Consider the following 22,843-nt stretch of genomic DNA (forward strand, 5'->3'; position numbering starts at 1 on the left):
GGGATCTTGCCTGGATAATTCCATACTTTCTTAACTTCCTACAATCTCTCCCTACTCCTTTCCACCCTATAGGCTATTGCTAGGGGCATTTTTTTAATGTAAAATTCTTATCATGTTACTTATTATCAGTGTTTTCTACTTCCTATTAAATAAAAACCAAATTCCTTAAACTTATTCACAATCTGATTTCAATCCTTTTTTTGATTTAGCTCAAATTGTTTGATCATTTCCATGCTTTAGTCAAACTGGATTATCTATTATTTTCTGATAATTTCCCATGCTCATCTGGAATACCTTTCTGATTAGCTGTTTTCTTTCCATCCTTCCAGGTCCAACTCATTACTTCTTCCTCATAAAAGTGCTCTCAGAACAATCACTATATTTCCCCCCCCATTTCTGTATCTCTCTCATTGTCATAATAGGCACTCAGTAAATATCTCTTATGATAATTAAGATTTCTCTCTGATTATGATATTTCTATTCCATTAAATAAGGAAGAGCGGAGGAAAGGAACAAGCATTTATTAAGTACCTACTCTGTGACAAACACTATGTTAGGTGCTTTATAATTATTATTTCATTTCATCCTCCTAACAGCTCTGGGAGATAGATATTATTATGATCCCCATCTTACAGTTGAAGAAACTAAAGCAGATAGGGGTTAAATGACTTCTCCAAGATTATCAAACTTGCAATTGTCTTGAGGCTAAATTTGAATTTGAGTCTTCCAGATATAATGCAGTGCTTTATCCATCGTGCTGCTAACTGCTGAGGACCAAGGCATTATGGTACAATGAAAGGAGTGTTGAATTTGAAGTAAAAAAAAATAATAATCTGGGTTCAATTCCCAGCTCTGCTACTTACTGTATGCACTTAGGCAAATGACTTAATCATTTTGGGCCTCAGTTTATCCATAAAATCAAGCAGTTGAGTCATATAACTTTTAAAGTCATTCCAACACCAATTTGTAGTCCTTTGGTTTCCCGGGGTGGGGGGTGTGGGTGGGAAGGGAAGGAATAACAGAAAACCATCATTCGTTGTTCCTTGATTGTCACAATAATTTGCACTGGGCAAGCTGATAAGCCTAAACCTGGTCCTAATGTTATTGAACTTCTTCACTCAGTCTCCCTTCTCCCCCTACTAGGCAATTGAGACAAATGATTTTTTGGTAAATGAATCACCTCCCTTTCTATAGTGAGCTTCTCTTGATATTTAGGGAGTTTCTTCAGGGAATATGAATAGACAGATGAAATAAGGGCTGATGAATGATAATAAGTGTGAATGATTATAAGATTGGCAAGCAACAAAATCAAAAGTGTGAAGGTTACAGAATTGTTTCTTCTGTACATAACTGTTTTCTGTTGCTCATTTGGTTGCTAAGTTCAATGTGGGGTTTTTTTCCTTCTCTCTTTGCTAAACTGTGAAACTGAATATGTATGCATAAAATCTATAAGTTCAAATCACTCATTTGCCATTGCTATGGTAGGCTTGAGTGGCATTAAATCACATCCAGTCTTTGTTTTCTAAGCTCAGATAGCTGGAAAGGAACTGTAACCATTTACCTGAAAACTGACATACATGAAATGTATCTCAAAAGAGGTAGAGAATACTATTAAGGTAAGGGGAGAAGTATTACCTACAGTCATAGGTTAAAGCTATTTGAAAATTTAAGTGCTTCATATGTACAGAATGGGGGGAAAAGTCATCTCCATATAGTAAAGTGTCTTCTGCCATCAAAAGAAATTATTTATGATTTTTATATATACATCATTGAATCTCAATTCAGAGAGGCAAATGAGGAACTTTAAAATATTCTTATTTAAAAAAAAAAGAAAGTTCACCAAGAAGAAACAATGTACTAGATGTAACAATAATGGTATAGACTAAACTTTTTTTTTTTTTTTTTGAGACTTGTTTTCCCTATCTCTCCTGGGCTGGAGTACATCAGCCAGTTTTGGACCCCACGCCATTATTGATGAGTATGAGAGCTTTGACCTGTTCTGTTTCTCATCAATTAGCCTGTGTCCCAGAGGCTCACTATATTGGTGGCAAAACTGATGTGATCATCCAATTGACTTAGTTCATTGCAACTCAGAGCTCCCAAATTCAAATGATCCACCAGTCTCAGCTTCATCAACAGAAGAAATTATAGGCATATGCCATCACGACCAGTAGAAAACTCTAAAGAAACATGTTCAGGTACCGTAGCAACAGTGCTGTCACTCATAGCTCTCAAAATGCTTTCGGAAAACACGCTTAACTAATCCTCCTCACGTTAGCCCCCTAAGTAGATAGGTAGGTAACAGTGACCGTTATTTCCTCTCTCAGTTGTAGAAATACTACACAATTGTTGTCTTTGTATTGAGTCCCATTCCCTAAAAACAAGTTCAAATTTGGATAAAAAAATGACCAAAGAATTAATTAATGAAATAGAAGAGATTAATGTAAATAAAGGAAACAATTATCATATCAAAATATAAGACAAGAAAGTTGATTAAGTGAAGCTTCAAAAGACCTGTGAGAAACTCATGAAAGGCATAATATGCATTTACCTGGTTTTTATTCTTTCATGATTTAATTTTCAATTTTATTCACTACCATCTGATAATTGCATGAAACAGTTACTCTAACCATGGGCAATTTAAACAATTTAAATTTTTATTTCAAGGCCATGAGACAAAAGAACCTATTTATTGCCTGAGGGGATTTTTACAAAAATGAAAGCTTAATCTTTCATGTTTTTTAAGCAAAGGCTGTTTAAAATCATTTATAATAATGCTTTAGGGAGACTTTTCCTGGGCATGCAAAATTGAAATTATAAATTTACAATTATGAAAAAAATTAATAGTTTGGGGGATTGCATTGTCCCTCTCCTTTCTAGATGAATTTGGCTGCAGCTTAAGAAGTGGTATTAAAAAAAAAAACCCTCAGTAATAGCTTTAAAACTGCAGAATTCTCAGGGGGACTTAAAAAAAAAAAGAGGTCGCAGTGCCATTTAACAGTTCTACTGGGTCATCTTAATGGTATTTAGCCTTATTTATTTGTTTTAAAAAATAAATAATGGTATTAACCTCAAGAGCTATTTCAAAGTGGAATATTTCATATAAATTCTCCTGGACTCACTGGAGATCCAGAAACACTACCAACCACATTTTCTGAGGCTTTGACTTAGCCCCTGATGGAAATTAGACAAACAATTTACATTCACTTAAACACCACATTTTTTAGTTACACTTAAGAAAAATAATTGAAATGCAGATTTAAATTGTTTCTGCTACTATAGCTCAGTTTTAATGGGAAATCCTTTCAGCTATTATGCAGGGCTTTCCTACACAAAGGAGAGGGAGAAAAAAATCACTTACTATAATACTCCAGTTAACAGAATACACAGAAGGGTAGAAAAATTACTTTGAGGTTAAAGTGAAGGACACTTTATCGGGGTGGTTTTCCAGTTAATGAGAAAGAAGGAAGGAAGAACATATTTTTTTTTTTTTCCTTTTGGGGTAGTTTCCAGGAAAAAAGATATATGGTCAAGCAAATACAACAACCATCCACATCCCTTTCCAACTCAGTTCTTTTTGATAAGAGCCTTATTAGATAGGGTCCCAAAATATTTAGGTATCATCTCTTTTGTATGATAGCAACTTATGCTGTAAAGTGAAATGAGCAAAAAAAAAAAATGGACTTGGTCCTAGGTATGTTAGGTCCTAGAACTGGTTCTCAAGATGACTTGCACTCGAATATAGTATCTATACTGATGATTCTTAATCTTTAAAAAAGTATGGCTGTTTTTTAGTATTGTTTCTGATTCTCTAGAACCTTAGGCAATAAATAGGCCAGGGTCTTCTGTTCGCAAGGATGCTACAGATTGAAATAAAGCATGCTGTGATGACTAAACCAGCTCAACAGTCAGAAGGTGGGTTTTTTCTTTCTTTTTTTTTTTTTTTTTAAATTTTGTCTTCTCTTTAAAAGGAATCACGGCATGATCTTGTCAGCCTTGTCTCAACACTGGGCTGCTATTCTGGGCACAAAAAGGGGTGAAGTCACACTTAAAAGTCTAGAAAATTTAGACAGGAGAAAAACAAAAGGTGAGAACTCTTTGGATATTTATGTAAACTCTAGTGTCTGAAAAGCAGCTATGTCAGCATATAAGTGGTAATATATCTGGGCCATGAAAAAAAAGGACATTTCCTTTTAGGATAAAGGGACAAAGTTTTTGAGGAAAAAAGACCTTACAAAGAAGCATTTTTTGGGCATATTTCTATGCCACTTTAATGTTTATGAAGTTTAACACTTACAAACTTGAATAGATGGATAATACAAATATTTGGGTCCTCTAAATAAGTCACAAAATGTAAGTTGTTTTAGTTTTTTTTTTTTTCTTTAGGTCCCATTATCCTCATTATAGAGAGATAGCAAACTGAGACTCAGAGAAATTAAAAGCTATGGCCACAGTCACTATGGCAGAATCTGGATTTGAACCCAGGGGCTTCTAACTCTAAGCACATTGCTCTTTTATTACTCCACAATAGACTGCTAAATCAAACCTGGAAGGCTGGACTAGTATGGGAATCACATTAGAATAATTTGAAATCTTACAAAAGAATAGGAAATGGGAAACAAGTTGGGTTTTTTTTAATTGTCTGATGTATTGAAAAGTAAGCCCATCCGAATCTGTGCACAGAATTTTAAAGATAGAAAGGCGGGTCAGCTGGGGCAAATTTAAGGAGAAAAATTTAATACAGATGATCAATAATTCAATTTACAAAAAAAAAATTGGATTTAAATAAAGCTTTATGGGGGAAAAAGGTGCAGTACAGAAAGGATAATATGTTCTATAAAAGTACCTTGGGGCAATGTCAGACAATACTCTTTTGGACTCTGGGTTAGGGTTAATGCAGTGAATCTTTGATTTTATAATCTCTAGACCTCTCCTTCCTGAACATTCTTCTCTCTTTAAGATTTTTTTTTGAGAAAAAAACCTCAAACTTTGTTTCTTAAAACAAATGAAAAACACAGCCATCTTTCCCATTTAGTTTCTTAGCCATCCACCAGAAACAGCCATCCTAGAATATGGGTGTGAGAAACATTTGTTCATGGACCCAGATGGAGGTTCTCTGCCTTGCAAAAATTGGGAATTAGATGAATTTCTCTTACCAGGACTCGTGAGGGCTCCCAGGGCACTACTTGTTGTGGAGAGAGGGTTTGCATTGGTGGTGGTAGCTGAGGTTTGGGCAGCAGCCGCAGCGGCAGCTAATGTTGCCAGATTCTGTAATTGTAAAGCGTTCATGCCTGTATGAAGAACAAAAATTAGAGTTTTAGCAAGAGGGATATAGTTAAGAGAGGTTTGACTTCTTTGTCCAGTCTCCTATCCAGAGAAGGCTTCTAAAATGACCATGATGAGCAGGGTATATTCTTTGGTCACTGATTCTTACCATTCCTTCAAGCCTTTTTGCTTATACACAACTCAAGCTAAACTTTGTTGGTCCTTCTATTTGCTGTATAGAAAGCCACAGTATGAATGGAAGCTTCCTTCTTTATCTCCTTTTTACACTGGAAGCAAAACTTCCATAAATGAGATGCTATTAACCATACAAAACAATTTCTTTTGCTATTTGGGATATAGTGACATGAAATAAATCTGATCAAATAAAAAATATATGAATTGACATGCTTTAACAAGAACACCATTCGAATGGAGTACCAGCTAGAAGTACCTGCCTTATTTAGGCTACTCCCAATAATCCAATTTTATCCACTGGTACAAGGAGATAGCAGAAGATAGCAGGAAGGATCCCATATTTGGGGTTGGGACACCTAAGCTGAAATCCCACCAGTCTGCTTCTTATTTCAGCTTACAAGCAGGTAGGTGGTATAGTAGAAAGAATGTTGGACTTGGAGTTAGGAAGAGTTGAGTTTGAATCCTTCAATAAGCCATGTGACCTTGGGGAAAACAGTTTTGACCTTGGGCAAAACATTTGAATTGCTAGCCTCGGTTTCTTCAGTTGGCAATATAACAGCAACTACCTCACGTTATTGTGAGGATTAAATGAGATAACACAAAGAAAAGCTCTAGATGGATGCCAGTGATTATCATTGCCAGCTGTGTGACTTTGGGCAAATGACTTAATCCCTTTGAGTCTCGGTTTTCTTCTCTAAAAAATGAAATGATTAGACTAGATCATCTTTAAAGTCATTTTATGGATCTGGATTAAAGGATAAAAAAGTCTTTCTATACTAGAGGTGTCAAATATGTGGCCCTCTTATGATTTCTAAAACTCTCTTGTTCAGCTTCAACCAGATTAAACTATAATTTATGTACATATATGAATACATAATCATGTATATAATTTATAAATAATAAAAATATAAATACAACGAAACATAGGTAATGTCAATATGTGGTTTTCTGAGAGAAAATGTTGACCTGCAGCCATGTCTGACTTGGTGGGATCCATTTGGGATTTTCTTGGAGTGATTTGTCATTTTTTTCTCCAGCTCATTTTACAGATGAAGAAACTGGCAAACAGGACTTGGTGCCTTATCCACTAGTAAATATCTGAGGCCACATTTAAATTCAAGAAGAGTCTTCTTGACTCCAGACTCAGTGCTCTATCCATTGTACCACCTAGCCTCCCCACCTGAGAAGGTAAGTAGTTATTTCCTCATTTTATAATGCTGGAGATAAATAAAGATAATAATGAGACAAACAAATGCTAAGTGACTTACCTAGAGTCACATAACTAAGTAAGTGTCCAGGGCCAGATTTGAACTGGAGTCTTACCCTGAGTCATATTCTAGAGTTTAGCATGTGACACAGAAGCAAAAAGCCACTTTCCTCCATGATATGATATGGGTACTTCCCAAAATCTTAACCAACCTTAAGATTAAATATCACTTAAACCAGTAGAAATTCCAACCATCCCAGGAAGAAAAAAAGAACATTCTCTTGTTCTTTAGTTAACTGTTAGGGTTAGCGTTTGGAAGATGTGAAGAAAAAATGAGAACAGAAGTGAGCAGAAGAGAGAGGAAACAAAATGTGGCAAATGGAAGATTTGTGCTTCTGTGGATGACAGCCAGTGACCAGGTTCCTAGACTCTCTGATTCCTTGAAAATATCTCCAACAGTCCAGGGGTCCTCAAACTATGGCCTGTGGGCCATATGCGGCAGCTGAGGATGTTTATCCCCCTCACTCAGGGCTATGAAGTTTCTTTATTTAAAGGCCCACAAAACAAAGTTTTTGTTTTTACTATAGTCTGGCCCTCCAACAGTCTGAGGGACAGTGAACTGGCCCCCTATTTAAAAAGTTTGAGGACCCCTGGCAGTAAGGGAATACACAATTGCGAATAAAATAAATTATATATGATTAGTCTTGAGTCTAATGAAAAGAAGGGAAAGAGAGTAAGGTGGCATTTAGAGGTAGGTATTCTTATTATTTCCACTTTACAAATGAGGAAATTAAGGTTTAAAGGAATGGATGGTTGGGGGTGAGACAAAGGGAGAGAGCAACTTGTTTATTTTTTACTAATATTGCCAAAGCTCTCGGATCTTTTCACTTGATATGATCTGCTCTCTATCCAGTTGTTCTTAAAGTTCCTTTCCATGGTTGTTTAGAGGTAAGGGCTTTGAAAACTCTGAAGTGCTATACAAACACGAGTTATTTCCATACATCACAGGCATTCAGTGCACATCCATTCACATTTGCCTCACCTACTAGAGTTGCACTTTCATGCTCATCCTTGCTGACCTGCTTGCAAGATACGCTGAGTATCTCAACTATTTACTGCTGCCTGAGTACCTTCAGCTCTGGGACAGAAATACTACTAATAATAACTAATATTTATATAGCATTTTGAGGATTGGAAAGCAACATCTGGCTCATTTGATCCTCAAAATAACCTTGCGAAATAGATGCCATTATTATTTTCACTTTACAGTTAAAGAAACAGGTGAAAACAAAGGTCCATGTCCATAAGTCCTTCTATTACTCTATCTAGGAAGAAAAACAACACCAATAATACTGTGTAGTATTATTATTTGCATCATACAGAGAAGAAAGTTGAGGCTCAGAGATAAAAAATCATTTACTTGTAATCATAGAACTAGTAAGTGGCAGAACTGGAACTTAAATTCTTCAAAATCAGAGTGATTTTCACTTTGCCACCTGAAAAGAGGGATATCAGTTTTACCTGCTTCACAATGTAGTCTAGGGTGACTTTCTAGGTTGCATGTAGATAAATAAATACAAAGGTGTTTGCAACCTAATCTGGACAGTGCTTGGGACCAACAGGATGCATTTGTAAGAGACAATGGGTTAAGATTATGAATATACTCTGGGGCATGGAGTGAGGCCAAATGGTCCATGAAATGATCAAATCTGTTCCTTTGTCTTCATTCTATAAAGACAAACCAGTCACTTAAGAACAAAAGCTTTTCCCTCTCTAACATTATTTAAACTATCTTTTACTCTCTCAAGGTGGTGATATTAGCTTCCTTCTCTAATTGCTGTATGAACCCCAGCTATTATGGGTCATGGATTTGAAACTTTTCATCATTCTCACATCAGCACACGTATTAACTCTTTTTCACACTGGCTATATTATTATGGCTAGGTTTCTTCCGGCACTGAACTCTGACAACAGAGCACTGACTTGGGCATTTGGGATTGAAACAGGGATGGAGAGAGAGAGAGGAGAGACACAATCAGTGCTTTTGAGGAGCAATAAGATATAATCCTTGGTCCAAGAACAAAAAAAAATGTAGTACTTTCCTTTATGTGTCTCAAGATAAGCATATAAATAAATTCCTTTTCTTAGTTGGTACTAATCAGTTATCAGTAATCTTACCTTCTGGTACAAAACAAATATCAGAGATGAGTATCGAGGGACAAAATGGAGGGAAATATACAGAAGATGCTACAACCCATTTATACAAAGATAGACAAATGACCATCTACATGTTAAAACCTGGGTATTCTGGATTTAATGAGTGTGGGAAGGACAGAAATATAGCCTCTTCATTCCTCTCTACATTTTCTCCAATTATCCATCCATGAAAATTAAGATTATATTATCTCTAGGTCCAAAGTCTTTTATCACTGGCAGGGAATCTTAAGTGAAAGGGACACATTGGAGCATTACTTCTTGGTTTCCTTAATTAAGATTTCCTGCATTTCTTGATAAGAGATGCATCAGGTTTCTCTTTGTGAATGTAGATGTACCAAAAGATTTTTGGATCCTCTCACTCTCAGCCTCAATTTCTTATCTCTCTATAATGGGGATAATAGGATCATAGGAGCTGAGATTTCTGAGTTTTTCCCTTTGAGTAGTATATGAAGAAATATGATGTCATTCTTTCTGTCTACAACCCATTTGGACTCACTTAAGAGAAAAATATCAGTACTTAATCAAATTCCTAGGCAGCAGTATACTCTGAAGTCCTGTTTTTTAATCCTGGTCAAAGGCCTATCTATCATTGTTTCTAAAGAGAAACAAAGTTCAAGGTGCAACTCTGAATTCCTAGAAAATAGATTAAAGTGATGGTTAATCTAAGAACAGAAACATTCTTTGGCTAAAACAATCAAAAATAGTACCTTTTTCTCTACTCTTGACTGGACTTAATGGCTCCAGGGAGACCAAGCAGCTCCAAAGAGACCCCTCCTAATATTAACACTCCGACAGTTCTGGACAGTGAAACAAATCCTAAACTTTGTACTCGTTTCATTTAAAATGTGAAACTTTGTCTTAGATTGATGCTTACTATAAAAATATAAGTAGAAATGGTTTGGGGGCAAAGAGAATTCCAAGAAAGGGAAATAAAACTGCCCTTGATGTATTCTCCTTCTCTCTCTCTCCTTTCCTCCTACTCCAATCATGCTTGTATAATTAATAAATTTGTCTCCTATAAGGTTATGAAAAAGATTCTGAGCACTGAGATCTCATTCCCTAAAACAGAAGAGACCTTAGAGCAATCTAGTCCAATCTCCTAATTTTATAGATTAGGAAAAGAAGGTCTATACAAATGCCGAATTCAGGGTTCTCTAAGACATACTTATATTTGATTGACTTTTTAGTTCTTTCTACAGACACACTGAACAGTTATATGAAAAGAATATATATAGGCCAGTTTTCTAGAGTTCAGAGAAATCTGGGTTTTTTATCATCTTATCCAAGACTTCCCATTTTGGAGAATTTGTCAAGCAATTTTTTGAGTGCCAGGAAGGAGGGGGGAGGGAAGAAAGGAAAGAGAGAAGAGAAAAGGAGGGAAGGGGAGGGGGAGAAAAAAAAAGGAAAGAGAGAGGGGGGGAAGAGAGAGAGAGGGAAGGAAATGAATTCCTCAAGAAAAGAAAATTTGGTAAAAAGCATGAGAAAAATAAGCTAAGAAAGCTTTCCAGGTTGAATGACATCATTCTATATTCTCATTCCTCATGTCTAAGTAGGTCATCCTCCTTAAGTAAATCATTCTTCTCTATTTCACCACATTATCTATTTCTTTTGTGCCAACAGTCTCAAAATCTCCACTGTTCCCTCTTCTGGGAGTGAGAGAGCTCCCTGTTACTTACTAAATCTGAATTATCTATCTGTAGAATTGAGTCAGTCTTTTGGGGTGGGGAAAGGTGCCACAAGTAGTCTGACAGCCTTATAGCAGATTGCTAATGCAGTTATTTAGTTTGGAACAGTGTCCTTTCCAGCTTTCTAAAATGTATGTATCATCATGCAGGGTCTATTCCTGGTCCTTTCCCACCCTTTTACCTCCTTCCCTTGGCAGCTTGCTTTATACCTGTCTGGTTAACACATTCTGTCTCTCAACTACTGCTACGCAAGAATCCTGAACAACAGACGTAGGGTAGTCACCATGGCAGGAAACTGGTACAGCAAACAGGAGAAAGAAACAAAACGTTTGAAAGTATGTTTATTGTGGGAAGACTATCTTTTAAAATGAGAGAGAACATCTCTTCTATTTATGAGCAAGAAATTAATATAGTTCTAAGGAGGCTGACAGCATTAGACATGAAAAATGAATTTTAAAAAATCAGACCTGTAGGTTAAAATGCTATTATGAATTAAACCTGAATGCTGATATCAATTTGACAAAAAGTTGGTAATATGGAGATCAGCTTTCATTTAGTCATTTGGCAAATGGAGGAGGGGAAAACCCTTTACCAAACAATGAAATTATGTACAAAAACAGTTGTGTAATAGTCTTGCTAGAAACTTAAGATTTTTTTTTTTATACAAAAATTATTTATAAGGGGAAGGGCATGAAAATTTAATTTAATGTTCACCTTAGGTAATTTTGTGTCTTATTGTTCATAGCAATTACCATAAATCTGCATATCAATAAGGAAGAACAGATGTCAGTTGTTACAAGTGCTTGCCAATCAGGTCTGTTAAAAAGTGACAGATGGGTGGTTATAGAACATTCTCATAAGGCCTATTAGTACATTCGTAGGAAATTTCTGTAGTGTTGGATTGTCACAGATAAAGTTCTATAGAATGAGGGGATAAGGGAGTCCAAGATTCTACTTTATCAGTTTGGTAGTCCCCAGCCTCTCAGATCAGGGTAGAGTACTGTTCTCCATTCCCTTTCTTCTTCCATTTCCTTCTTTTCCTTTTCCTTTTCCTCAACTTGTTACATTAAAACATTATTTTCAGAGAACCAGGGCTGACATATCTTGTTTGTGAAAATTTGCTGTTTTCTTTTTTTTCTTTCTTTTTTTAAATCGAATTTTCTCATCATGAAATTTTTTTGAGCCTTTGGATTCCACTCATCCTGGGTTCACTTTGGTCAATCTCACTATATGATATATACATAAAATACAAAAATAGATTTAATGTAAAAAAACTTAATACTACTAAAGTAGTAGTTAAAGTGTGGTCTGGAGACACCTGTGGGGCCCTGAGATGTTTTTAGGGAGTTAGTGAGATCAAAGTTATTTTCCTAATAATAAAAGATGATTCCATTTTGGAGACAGTAAATATCCTTAGGCATATCTCACATAAACAAAAACTCCTGGGGGGGGGGTGTTCTCAATATTATTTAAGAGTATAAAGAGGTCCTGAGATTAAAAAATTCGAGAACTGCTATATGAAAGAAGGCTTACTGCTAAGGAAAGATCTTTTCTGCTTTACTAAAGCATCTTTCTCTTCACCAATAGCTCTGGAATCTCTGCTGTTTATTTAGTAAGTTTTTTCTTCTTAGCTCTTCTACCTCCTAATCTGCTCCAAATTCATAAATTTCGAATTGATTTCCAGAATTTGGGGAATGAGGCTTTCACATATACATTTCTGTCCTTATTTTTCCCAGTAGCAATATTGGAACCAAATATGTCCAGGGTTGTGACTTACATAATGGATAGAAGCAGGATTTTGCTTCAGGCAAACTTCACCACGGTTCAGTTTAACAGGGCTTCAGATTGTTACTTGCATTCACCTGAAAATTCAACAGCAGAGCAGCCTTTTCTCAAACCTGGTTTTGGGTTTGGTTAGAAGGGTGGAATCCACAAAGGCAGATTGGGTGTGGTAGCCTGAGATAGGAGAGGGATGACACAATATATGGTCATGGAGAGGGTCAACTCTCTCATTTTACAGGAGGGGAAACTGAGACTCAAGGACCTTAGAGGTTACTAATTCACCCTTATTCTTATTTTATTTATGAGGGAACTAAAGTCCCAGACTCTTGATGACTTGACCAAGGTCACACAGAATAGCATAAATAACAGATGCAGGATTTTTATTTTATATATATATATATTTTTTTTTTCTTCTAATACTTATACTCTCTATTCCTAATGCTATATGTGAGATAAAACATGTTATAAAGAAATTAAGTAGCAGAAAAGCTAGTGATAAAATCAATTCCTTGCCTTCCCAGAATCTGTCAGACATCACAAACAGGGCTCTTTTCCTAGGTTTCAGAAATTCCAATAAATGAGACATCAAAGCTCTTTGAGAAATGGGAAAGTTTGTAGCAAGTTTTGTTTTTGAGGGGAGGAAAAAGCCTCAAAGGAAATATAAAGCTAAGAAATAAAAATACCTAAAAGCTTTCAGTTTGCAAAGATTTGATTTCAACCCATTTTCTGTTTTTAGGTCCTATATTTAATATATATTCCCCTTTTCACCAAACAATAATGGATGTTTAAAGTTAATTATGAATTGAAAGGGCAATAATGAGATTGAGGGAAAAACATATCTCATGCCTCTTGATTTTTATTGATACAATTACTTAGTGTCTTGTCATTTAAAAATAATTTTTTTCTTTCTATGGATTTACTTTCTACCCAAACAGCAAAGTACTTTACTCTGTAGGAAGTAAGCATTTTACACTTTGGTTATAAACCTCTCACTCTCCTGAAAGATGGACCATTATGGCATGAAAGCTTGCATATAACAAAAATATTGTTGGCTTCAAAAAAGACATTTCACTTTCTTTGCTGAAATTCTCTTGCCTGGACCTTTTTAAATTTTATACACTGCATTCCATTATATAGGTGCTTACTGAATTAAATTGAACATATGTCTCCTGCCATCAAACAACATGTATTTCTCCTCCTTAACTAACAAACATATTTATTTGGATTGATTATTTTTCTATTTATCCTGCTTATCTGATATATTTATATGTATGTATTTTCATATTTTTATATTCTAGTTGTCTCATGTGATAGATGATAATTATGCTCTTTGAAAGTAGAGGTTGTTTTACTCCTTCCTTGCCTGTGCCTCAAAGATTTCATTTCTTCCTTCAAGATGCATCCAAAGTATTACCTTCCTTGGTTCCCACCAAATACTAGTCCTTTATATATAATTACTTTACATATAATTATGTTGTATTTTTAATATATATTTTATATGTTCTCAACAGATGCACCTGAATCCATTAAAATGTAAGTCCTTTGTGCATTTCATTCTTTGTTTTTATGCCCTCATTGCCTTTTGACAGCTAAGGGAAGAAGACCTTTTCTACTTTACCAAACGATCTTTCTCTTCTTGCTTTTTGCTCAATTGTTTGAGCTTTACCAGGTGCCTTCCAAAATGCTTAACGTGCTTTTCATCAGCTATTATTATGCCTTAATGATACCCCAACAGTCAAATCTGAGCTTTGAAGGGAAGAAACCTGAGCAGCTGTATTAAGCACAATACACACAATGAAGTATCAAATTTGGGAGAGAACCTCAATAACACCCCTGCGAGAGCCCTTACTAACTGACCTTGAAGGACCGGTTTATCCTTAGAGGCAAAATAAAAAAAATACGTCTCATTTTGCAGCTTTGTAAAAAGTTATTAGAGCAGGAACATGTCCAAGTTACTCTTTTAGAAAGCAAAGACCAAAATATTAACACTGAAAATATTTAAGAAGATGCTAACTCTGTAATTCTTTATGTGAAGGACAATCCTTCTCTTTGTAGAAACAACTGACCAGAACTTTAGCACCTACCACCCATTTCACACCATTTTGAAAATGTAGCATGATGAGAGCTGATTGACGACTGGACTGCATTTGATTTCACAGCCTATTGAGATTCAGTATATTGAATTTAAGATGTTTGAGGTTCAAGAAAGGCATATTCTGGAAGGCCCAAAGCAAACACCGAGTGGCATTAAATTAACCATCTGCTCAGCAGCCTGGGCATGAAGTGAAGGAATTGCCTTATGGAATAGCTCCTCTAGACAAACACGGTATTTAAATGAGCACATGATGCATGCAAGCACTAATGATCTGACCTGTAGTTGGCGAGATCGAGGAGCACAGCATCCTAATGCAGAATGACACGCCATTGTACCCATAGGAAATAACACCCTTGGCAGGAGTTTCGGGACCCAATGACCTCCTCTGAATAATGCAAATGTGGCAGTGGGAGCATGGGGTCATCCTGTCAGAGAAACCCCTAATATTGGACCTAGAGGACCCAGGTAATTTGGAGGAAAAACTAGCCATTTCCTAATAGCAAAAACAACCCACCTGACCTATGCTTTGGATCACCTACCCTTCCATGTCAGAAAACTCCCCTCGCTTGTGCTCCTCTTGCCTCTCTCATCCATGCAACAGAACTGAAATGACGTTAGATATTAAATGTGATTCTGAGCTCCAAGGCCAGCTTCCCAAGCTGCAGTGCAAGGATGCTACTGAATGACTCTCATTCATTTCATCACATTAAGATACATTTTTTCTGATGGTTCAAATGCTAGAGCAGAAGCAATGCCATAGAGAGTATGGGCAGGGCTGGCAGGTTTCAGAATAGAGATTCATTCAGCAATATTGTCATCCACAGGCCAATTTAGATGGTCAGACAACAAGTTAATATTCTTCTGCGATGCTCCTGCAATAATGGCATGCTGGAATTGAACACCTATGGGGAGAAACCCATCTATACTCATTAAAAGTCTTTCAAGATTCATTCAAAGTGAAACAGGCTGAAGCGAAAGACACGATTTTTTTTAAGGAGGAGGAAAAAGAAATGAAAGAAAAAAAGGTTTTTTTTTTTTTTTTTTTTTTTTTTAGGGGGGAGAGTAATGATGGATGAAAAAGCTTGGTCTTTTATTCAGGGCACTTAGGTCTTGTTTCATTGATTCTCTGTGTCCATGATTAAAATAAACTGAATCTGCTTTTCACATCCCAAATTCTGTCATCTCTCTCCCCCCGCCCCTTTTGGAATCAAACAAGGAAAAAGCTTTCTAACTGCTTTTCGCAGCAGGTGTAATGGGCATTGGTGTTCTGATTTATTGCCCATACTGCCTTCGTTGGCGTCACGTTAAGTTAGGATATCAGCATGGAAGGTCACACAGTGGGAGTGACCTTTTACTAATCACTACACCTCAGTTACTACTGGCACAGCTCATTACCAAAAGAAATCCTTCAGTGAGCTAGCTTTCAAATACAGTCACACTTTGATTTTTCTAGAGACCAAAGATTATACTTCGAGATAAAAGCTTCTGTTGCACAATTCTGTCAACCCGGGTACCGGAGTCCAAAAAGGCATCCAGTTAATTGTCTGTGATTATCAAGGGATTGCAAACTTGTATCAAAGGTAGGTCTGTAATCTTGGCTTTCATTAAGAAGGTCAGAACATTTTTATTGACTGCCTATTATTAAAATGTTAGAGGGTTGTCATTAATTTGGCTGTCCGGATATAGAAATCTTATTGGAAATCCCTCTGTAATCCTAAATTAGCTTCATTGATGCTGGTAGAAGATACAGTTTAGGATCCTTCTCAATTTGTGACTAATGAATTTGAGGTTTCAATGCTCAAAGGGAGACCAACTCCAGAGCAGGTCCCAATTTAAGTACCTAATAATAATAATCAAGATTTATTTAGTGCTTTAAAGTTGACAAAACACTTTTTTTACAAGTCGGTGGGGAAGGCAGGGGAAGGCAAATGTGATCATCTCAATTTTGTGTGTAGTCAGTGGGGTCCCCTTCATCAATGAACTCCCAGAAATCTGCTCCATACAGATAAGGAAACTGAGGCTCAGAGAAAGTAATTGACTTGTCTCATGGTCAGAGAGCTAGCGAAAGCTGAAGTCAATTCTATTTCCTTGTCCTTTGTCCAGCATTCTTTCCATCACATCACACTGATACCCCAACTGGTCACAAATTATGTTTTTCTCTATTTCATCTCTGGGCTTGCTCGGTCTGCCCCCTTGCCTAATCTAAAGACCATTAAAGAATAAAGATCCCACAGGGCCTCAGAAAATGCCACGTTATTAGAAATCAATGCATGTTTTTGGACTTACCAGCCATTTGCTGAATGCCACTGAATGCACCCAGGTTACTGGAGGAGGTTGCCTGTTGCAGAAGCTACAAATGAAAGAACAGATTGTTATTTGTTATGATGTTGTTTCAGTTGTGTCAAACTCATTTGGGTTTTTTTTGGCAAAATTACTGAAGTAGTGCCTTTTCTTTCTCCAGCACACTTTTTTTTTTAACAGATGAGGAAACTGAGGCAAGAACTTATGTAATATGCCCAAGGTTACACAGCTATTAAATGCCTGAGAAGAGATTTGAACAGATAAATCTTCCTGACTCCAGACCTGGTACTTTATCTATCGTACCACCCCATTGCTTTACAACAAGAAAAATTGCTGTAACCGAGTTGTTTTAGTCATGTCTGACTCTGTGACCACCCTCCCCCCAAATCCTGAGCCACAACATTTGGCACAAAGAGCCTTCCGAATGAAACTGTATGCACACATGTAGTTTCCTTTACTTTTACATATTTGTCTACTGTTGCCTATTGATGGACTGCAGGTCCCTGGAGTCTGTGCACTAAATCCATATTAATGTCTAATCTCTATTAAGAAACACACTGACACTGGGGAAACTCAATAACATGGCTGCTTTAAAACAATTAATCAATTTACTCTTTTTAACAACCAGGTGTTAAATCTATTGAAATCAACATAGCGTGACTAATTATAACTCTCTATAGTCTAGTAGTTACCATAACTCATCTCTGTCAATCAAGGTCCATTCCTCTAATCCCTTCATCTTCCCTCCCAGTTTAGATTCCTCTGTCACTCTGTGAAAACACTCATTTGTTGGCTAATGGGTCACTAGAAAAGCATCTGTACCAACTAACTACACTTATAAAGAGCATTAAAAATAAGAAATGGTGTCAGAGAATTTAGTTCTGGAAGACACCTTAAATACAGATAATCCAACCTCTTTAACTGATCAAAAGTTGAACAGAGGAAACAGAAATCCAGACTACTTGTCAAAGATTGGATAACAGCCAGAATTTGAAGCCAAGTTTTCTAGTTCCAAAGTCAGTGCTGTTCTCAACACACCACATTACCTGTTTCTATAGGTCATACTTTTAAAATCATTTTCCTCTAGTGGTACAGTGAAGCCCATTATTGGTCAAAACTCTGGAGAGGTTGTTTCAGTGCCTGAAGCAATGGATTATAAATATGTCAGAATCTTTGCAAATAACATAATATATCTGTGAGGAAATCTCCAGAGATACCTTGAGAGTTTTTACAAATGATTAATTTTCCTCTGCCCACATAGAAGTGGCTATTGACATATCATTAGGTATACAGTGAGATGTACACATACATACATGTATATACATATATGCATGCACATATATATATACACACACACTTATGTGTACACACATGCTTGTGTGTGTGTGTATGTGTGTGTGTGTGAGATATGTGTGTGGGGATTTCTCTCCATGCCATACCTAAACTGCTGGTCAATTTGGCCAATCTAGCACAAATATGGATGAACGTTAGTGATTAAAAAAAAATTGCTAGAATCATTTGTTTGTTCCAGTTATCAGTTTATCTAACAATGGTGGATTATATATTTTGCACATATGAAGTTTAAACACACATAAAAGATTGTTAAAATAAAGTTAAAAAATAAAAAGTGATACCTAGAAATAACCCCAGACTCACTGAATTTATTAACTTTAAATTTATGATTCTGGCATATTTGGTGGGCTATAAAATCAAATATAGTTTAAAATATTTTTCAGGATTTTACTTAGAGCTCTATAAAACATTTGATAGGGAACTACTGGATAAGTTTGGGTTTTTTATTGTTTCTTGAGACATAATTTTAAAATTGGATATATGTCAAGAATTGCCATATTTCAATATACACATACTCTAATCTCCAATAATATACATTCACCCTAATCTATAATTTTTGATATGAAAAGGGTCTGAGAGATCATTGAAATCATTTGCCCCCTTTTTCAGGTGAGGAAAACAAGCGTAAGGAGGAAAAGTAATATGCTTACTGTCACAAAAATATGTGTGGAGAGTGTGTGTGTGTGTGTGTGTGTGTGTGTGTGTGTGTGTGTGTATACTTTATATATATTTTAAAGATATTGTTAAAATTAATTATGTTATAAATTGCTTGAGAATTTGCAGAACTTTGATCAAGGAGGCACTGTTGCTGTAAAACTCATGGATGATGGGAAAACCTGAGGGCAGGGATTCTTAAGTGTTTTTGCGCCAGTGACCTCTTTGGAAATTGGGTAAAGCCTCTGAACTTTTTGGAATGTTTGTTGCCTAAATATGTATAATTGAAACCTCCTCTCCCTCACTAAAATTTTATTAAAGGTTAGTGAAAATAAAGATTTTTTTTTCCATTTAAGCTCATGGATCCCTTGAAATTTACCAATGGATGGCAGATTAAGAATCCCTACCTTAAAGGGAAGGGATCTTTAGAGAAACAGGATTTCAAGTATCGCTTCAACTGAATCTCAAACTTTAATTATTTCTCATATTATATTAGGCAAGCATATTAAACTTATTTGGACCTGAATTTCTTAATCTGTAGACTGGATGATTTTCTTTCCAACTTTAAACCCTGCTTTCCAATCTCTTCTTGACATTTTTGACTGCAATGTGACTAACTCAAATACTGTGACTCTCTATTCTGTACATAGTAATGTATAACATCTTTAGCCTGACCTTCAATTTGGATCTATCCTATCTTTTATGCTTTAACTTGTGCCATTTGTTTCAGTCAAATTGGACTACTCAGTTCATAATTTCATATCCTTATACCTTTTACCACATTCCCTAGCCCTCTTTCCCATTTGTTTTTGTTATTCCATCACGTCTGACTCCTTGTGACCCACTTTTGGGTTTTCTTGGCAAAGATACTAGAATAGTTTATTTTTTTTCCCCAGCATATTTCACAGATAAGGAAACTGAAGCCAACAGAATTAAATGACTTGCTTAGAGTCATACAGTTAGTAAGTGTCTGATTTGAACTCAGGAAGATGAATCTCCCTAACTCCAGATCCTAGGACATCTAACTGGCACTTCTTTATCCTTGTTCAAAGTCTCATTCATGATCCAGCTTCTCTAAGAAGTCTTTCTTTCCTCTACTTATCATGATTTCTTCTTTCTCAAATTTCTAATAGCACTTTGAACTTCTCAACTACACATTCTATTCTAATTTATATAGAATATGTCTAGTGGGAAGAAATTGTTTTATTCCATTCCACTATGCTAAATTAAAAAAAAAAAAAAAAAGAAAGACAGAATGATCTAATGGAAAGGAATTCAAATCCTAACCTCTAACGTGAAGTATCTAACCTTGGGCAATTGACAATCTCTCTGTACCTTAGTTTCCTCATGTGCCTAATAGTGATTATAACATTTGTACTACCTATGTTATAATCTGTTTTGGATACTGGAGTGGTTTGCCATTTCCTTCTCTACCTCATTTTATAGAAGAGGAACAAAGGCAGAGTTAGGTGACTTATCCAGGGTCACACAGTTAGATTTGAACTCATGACGATGTTTTCTACATACCAGTCCCAGTATTCTCTCCACTCTAGTGCTCCATCCACTATACTGCTCCACCTAGTTGCTCACGGTTTTCAACACGTTATTAGACAAAGTCACATCATCTTTATAGACAATATGAAGACATCTAACTAGGGACTTTTTTTGCATCTTTGACAAAAAAAACTAGATATATATAATTCAATAAAATAATTTTTATAACCAGAAGAACTGTCTTAGAAATACTTCTTCATGAGATAGTGAGCTTTTGATTTTAGTGAAATAAAGGTTCAAGCAGAAGCTGGAAGGCTCACTTATCAGGAGTCTTGTAAAAGTGGGTCCTGAATAAAACAAATTAGGCTATAATATAAAGCCAGCTCACGAACACCTCCTAATCTGCATCATATGTGAGTCAACTCTTGTACCAATGATTTAAAATTGCCACCATACTCAATTTAACTGGATGAACTTTAACAATCCATGGAGAATTGGAAAATTATTTTGGGTGAAAAAAATGAATAAAAAATCTCAAATTCCTTGGAGGGTCCCAGAGAAGAGTAGCCTTAAAGTATATTGAGGTGTGTATGTAGTTGATATTTTTGGAGACCATGCTTCTGATGCACTTACCGCCAGGTACTGTGGGGTGAGTCCACCCAGGCCTGTCAGGTTCCCCCAAGTGGCAGTATTGAGCTGTTGCATCTGCTGTGCCAACTGCTGTTGGAGACGCCTTTGTTCTTTGTCTTTCTGGGTGTCAGCAAACTTCACCACAATAGGTGAAGAACAGCCCTGTGGTTGGACACATTGGAAAATGAAGAGGAAGTTACACTACAGAGGGAACTTTCTTCTGCTCCTCAAGTAGACAGATCTGGGATCTCTCTAACCTGAGTTACAGTGGTTGGGTTAGAGTGGTTTGGAGTGTTCCTGAGTCCCCAAGACTGACCTGACCGGAATAGAGCTCATGCTCAAGTTTATTTCAGAACCATAGAATTCCTTTTCTCGCTTTATAGAATTGTCTCTGGCTCTCTCTTTTCCTTTTCAGGACCTTCATCGAGACAAAAGGCTTTAACAGTCTTCTTTAAGCTTCCTGAGTCACATGCCTGATAGATGGACTCATGGATGTTTCTATAGCACATAGTAGGTGCTTAATAAATGGTGATTCATTATTGAATGATTGATTCCCACATATCAGCCAAAGACAAATAAAGGATGAAATTGTAACAAGAATGAAAAAGTCTCTCATGCATTCAATTAACTAATTCTTAGCGCTCTCTCTCTCTCTCTCTCTCTCTCTCTCTCTCTCTCTCTGTATGTGTGTGTGTGTGTTAGAATTACAAGGATTTTATTATAAGTACGTCAAAGTAATAACATGTTGACAGAATGATCATTGAAAATCATCTCATTTTTATATTTTTAGGACCATGAAATTTTGAGTATTAGGGTCCTGACAATCACTAGATCTAGAGAGTAGTGGCAAGAAGATGTGGTTTTCATTTTAGGAAAGTGGAAATGGAGGTAAGAACTATTAAGAAAGCAGGAACATGTGATTTCTCTTTTTATACAAAACAACTTCCTGAGGATCATAAAACCTTTCCTCCCCTTACCATGTCATATCCACCCTAACTTCCATTACCAGAGCTGAAACATAAAACAAATAGACTCTTAGTCAACTGCATTTCGTGCAGTAGGAAAAACAATAGGTTTCCCCCCTCTTCTTTTTTAAGCACATCCCCACCATTCTAGGAATTTCTCCAGTAGAATTCTATTTCTCTTCTCCTATAAAGGAGATTTTGATGGGGATAGGGATATTAAGTTAGAGAACAGACTAACATAATTTTACATTTGACAAAACTATCAAATAAAATACAGCACTATACTACTGCATGCTTGAGATATTTTGTTTCTTCTCAACCATCTTTTTAAAAATTAGTAATTTAGAAAATAGTCAGCAGAGCTACATTGTTGTATTTCTCCTGACTTTGGTTAACCTTCATGTTTTATCATAAAAAAATTATGTTTTGCTTAAAGTAAAAGGAAGAAATTCCACCCAAGTCATTAAGTAAAGGAATTGTTTGGTAATAGACTTCTCTCTCTTCATTTTTTTTTTTAAATGAGCTTTCCCCTTTTCCTATAGGATAATTTGCTTTTCTCCTCAGAAAACAAACTTTGTATTCCCTTTTCAGATCACCTTGGATGGATACTGGTTTACAGCTTGATATTGTAGTTAGCACACATGGGGTACTCATTTCTCTTTCAAAGAATAGTATAGATTTGAGGAAAATGTAAGAAAAATGAGGTGGCTCTTGCAATGCTCTGCTTCTAGCAAATCATCACTCAGCCCACGAATCCTGAATCACAGTTAAGAATGCTGAATGTCAGTAAATTACATAAAAACAATATCGCCACCATTTTTAAATCTATAACTCATTTTTCGTCATCTCTCCATATTTCACCACTTCATCACTTTCAAAACATTCTGAAAATGGAAATTATATAGCAAAGTGGTTTTGTATGGGAATAGGGATGTTATTGCTGTGTCAGATTTGTTCCATAACAAATTATAGCATCTCCTTCTAATGGTAAGTTTGTGAA

At 36.1% G+C, this 22,843-nt stretch overlaps 1 protein-coding gene across 25 annotated transcripts in view; it reads right to left on the bottom strand.

Annotated features, from left to right (window-relative positions):
• CELF2 (CUGBP Elav-like family member 2) overlaps nt 1-22,843 on the bottom strand; it is a 974,186-nt gene that overhangs the window by 47,948 nt on the left and 903,395 nt on the right. For all 25 annotated transcript variants that reach the window (XM_052000334.1, XM_052000335.1, XM_052000330.1 and 22 more), the window contains 3 exons: nt 20,882-21,040; nt 16,733-16,796; nt 5,157-5,291 (listed from right to left, as the gene is read on the bottom strand). In XM_052000334.1, coding sequence (XP_051856294.1) covers nt 5,157-5,291; nt 16,733-16,796; nt 20,882-21,040 — 358 coding nt within the window. The remainder of the gene's footprint in view (nt 1-5,156; nt 5,292-16,732; nt 16,797-20,881; nt 21,041-22,843) is intronic.

Source organism: Antechinus flavipes, chromosome 5 (assembly GCF_016432865.1).
Source record: "Antechinus flavipes isolate AdamAnt ecotype Samford, QLD, Australia chromosome 5, AdamAnt_v2, whole genome shotgun sequence".
Taxonomy (NCBI): domain Eukaryota; kingdom Metazoa; phylum Chordata; class Mammalia; order Dasyuromorphia; family Dasyuridae; genus Antechinus; species Antechinus flavipes.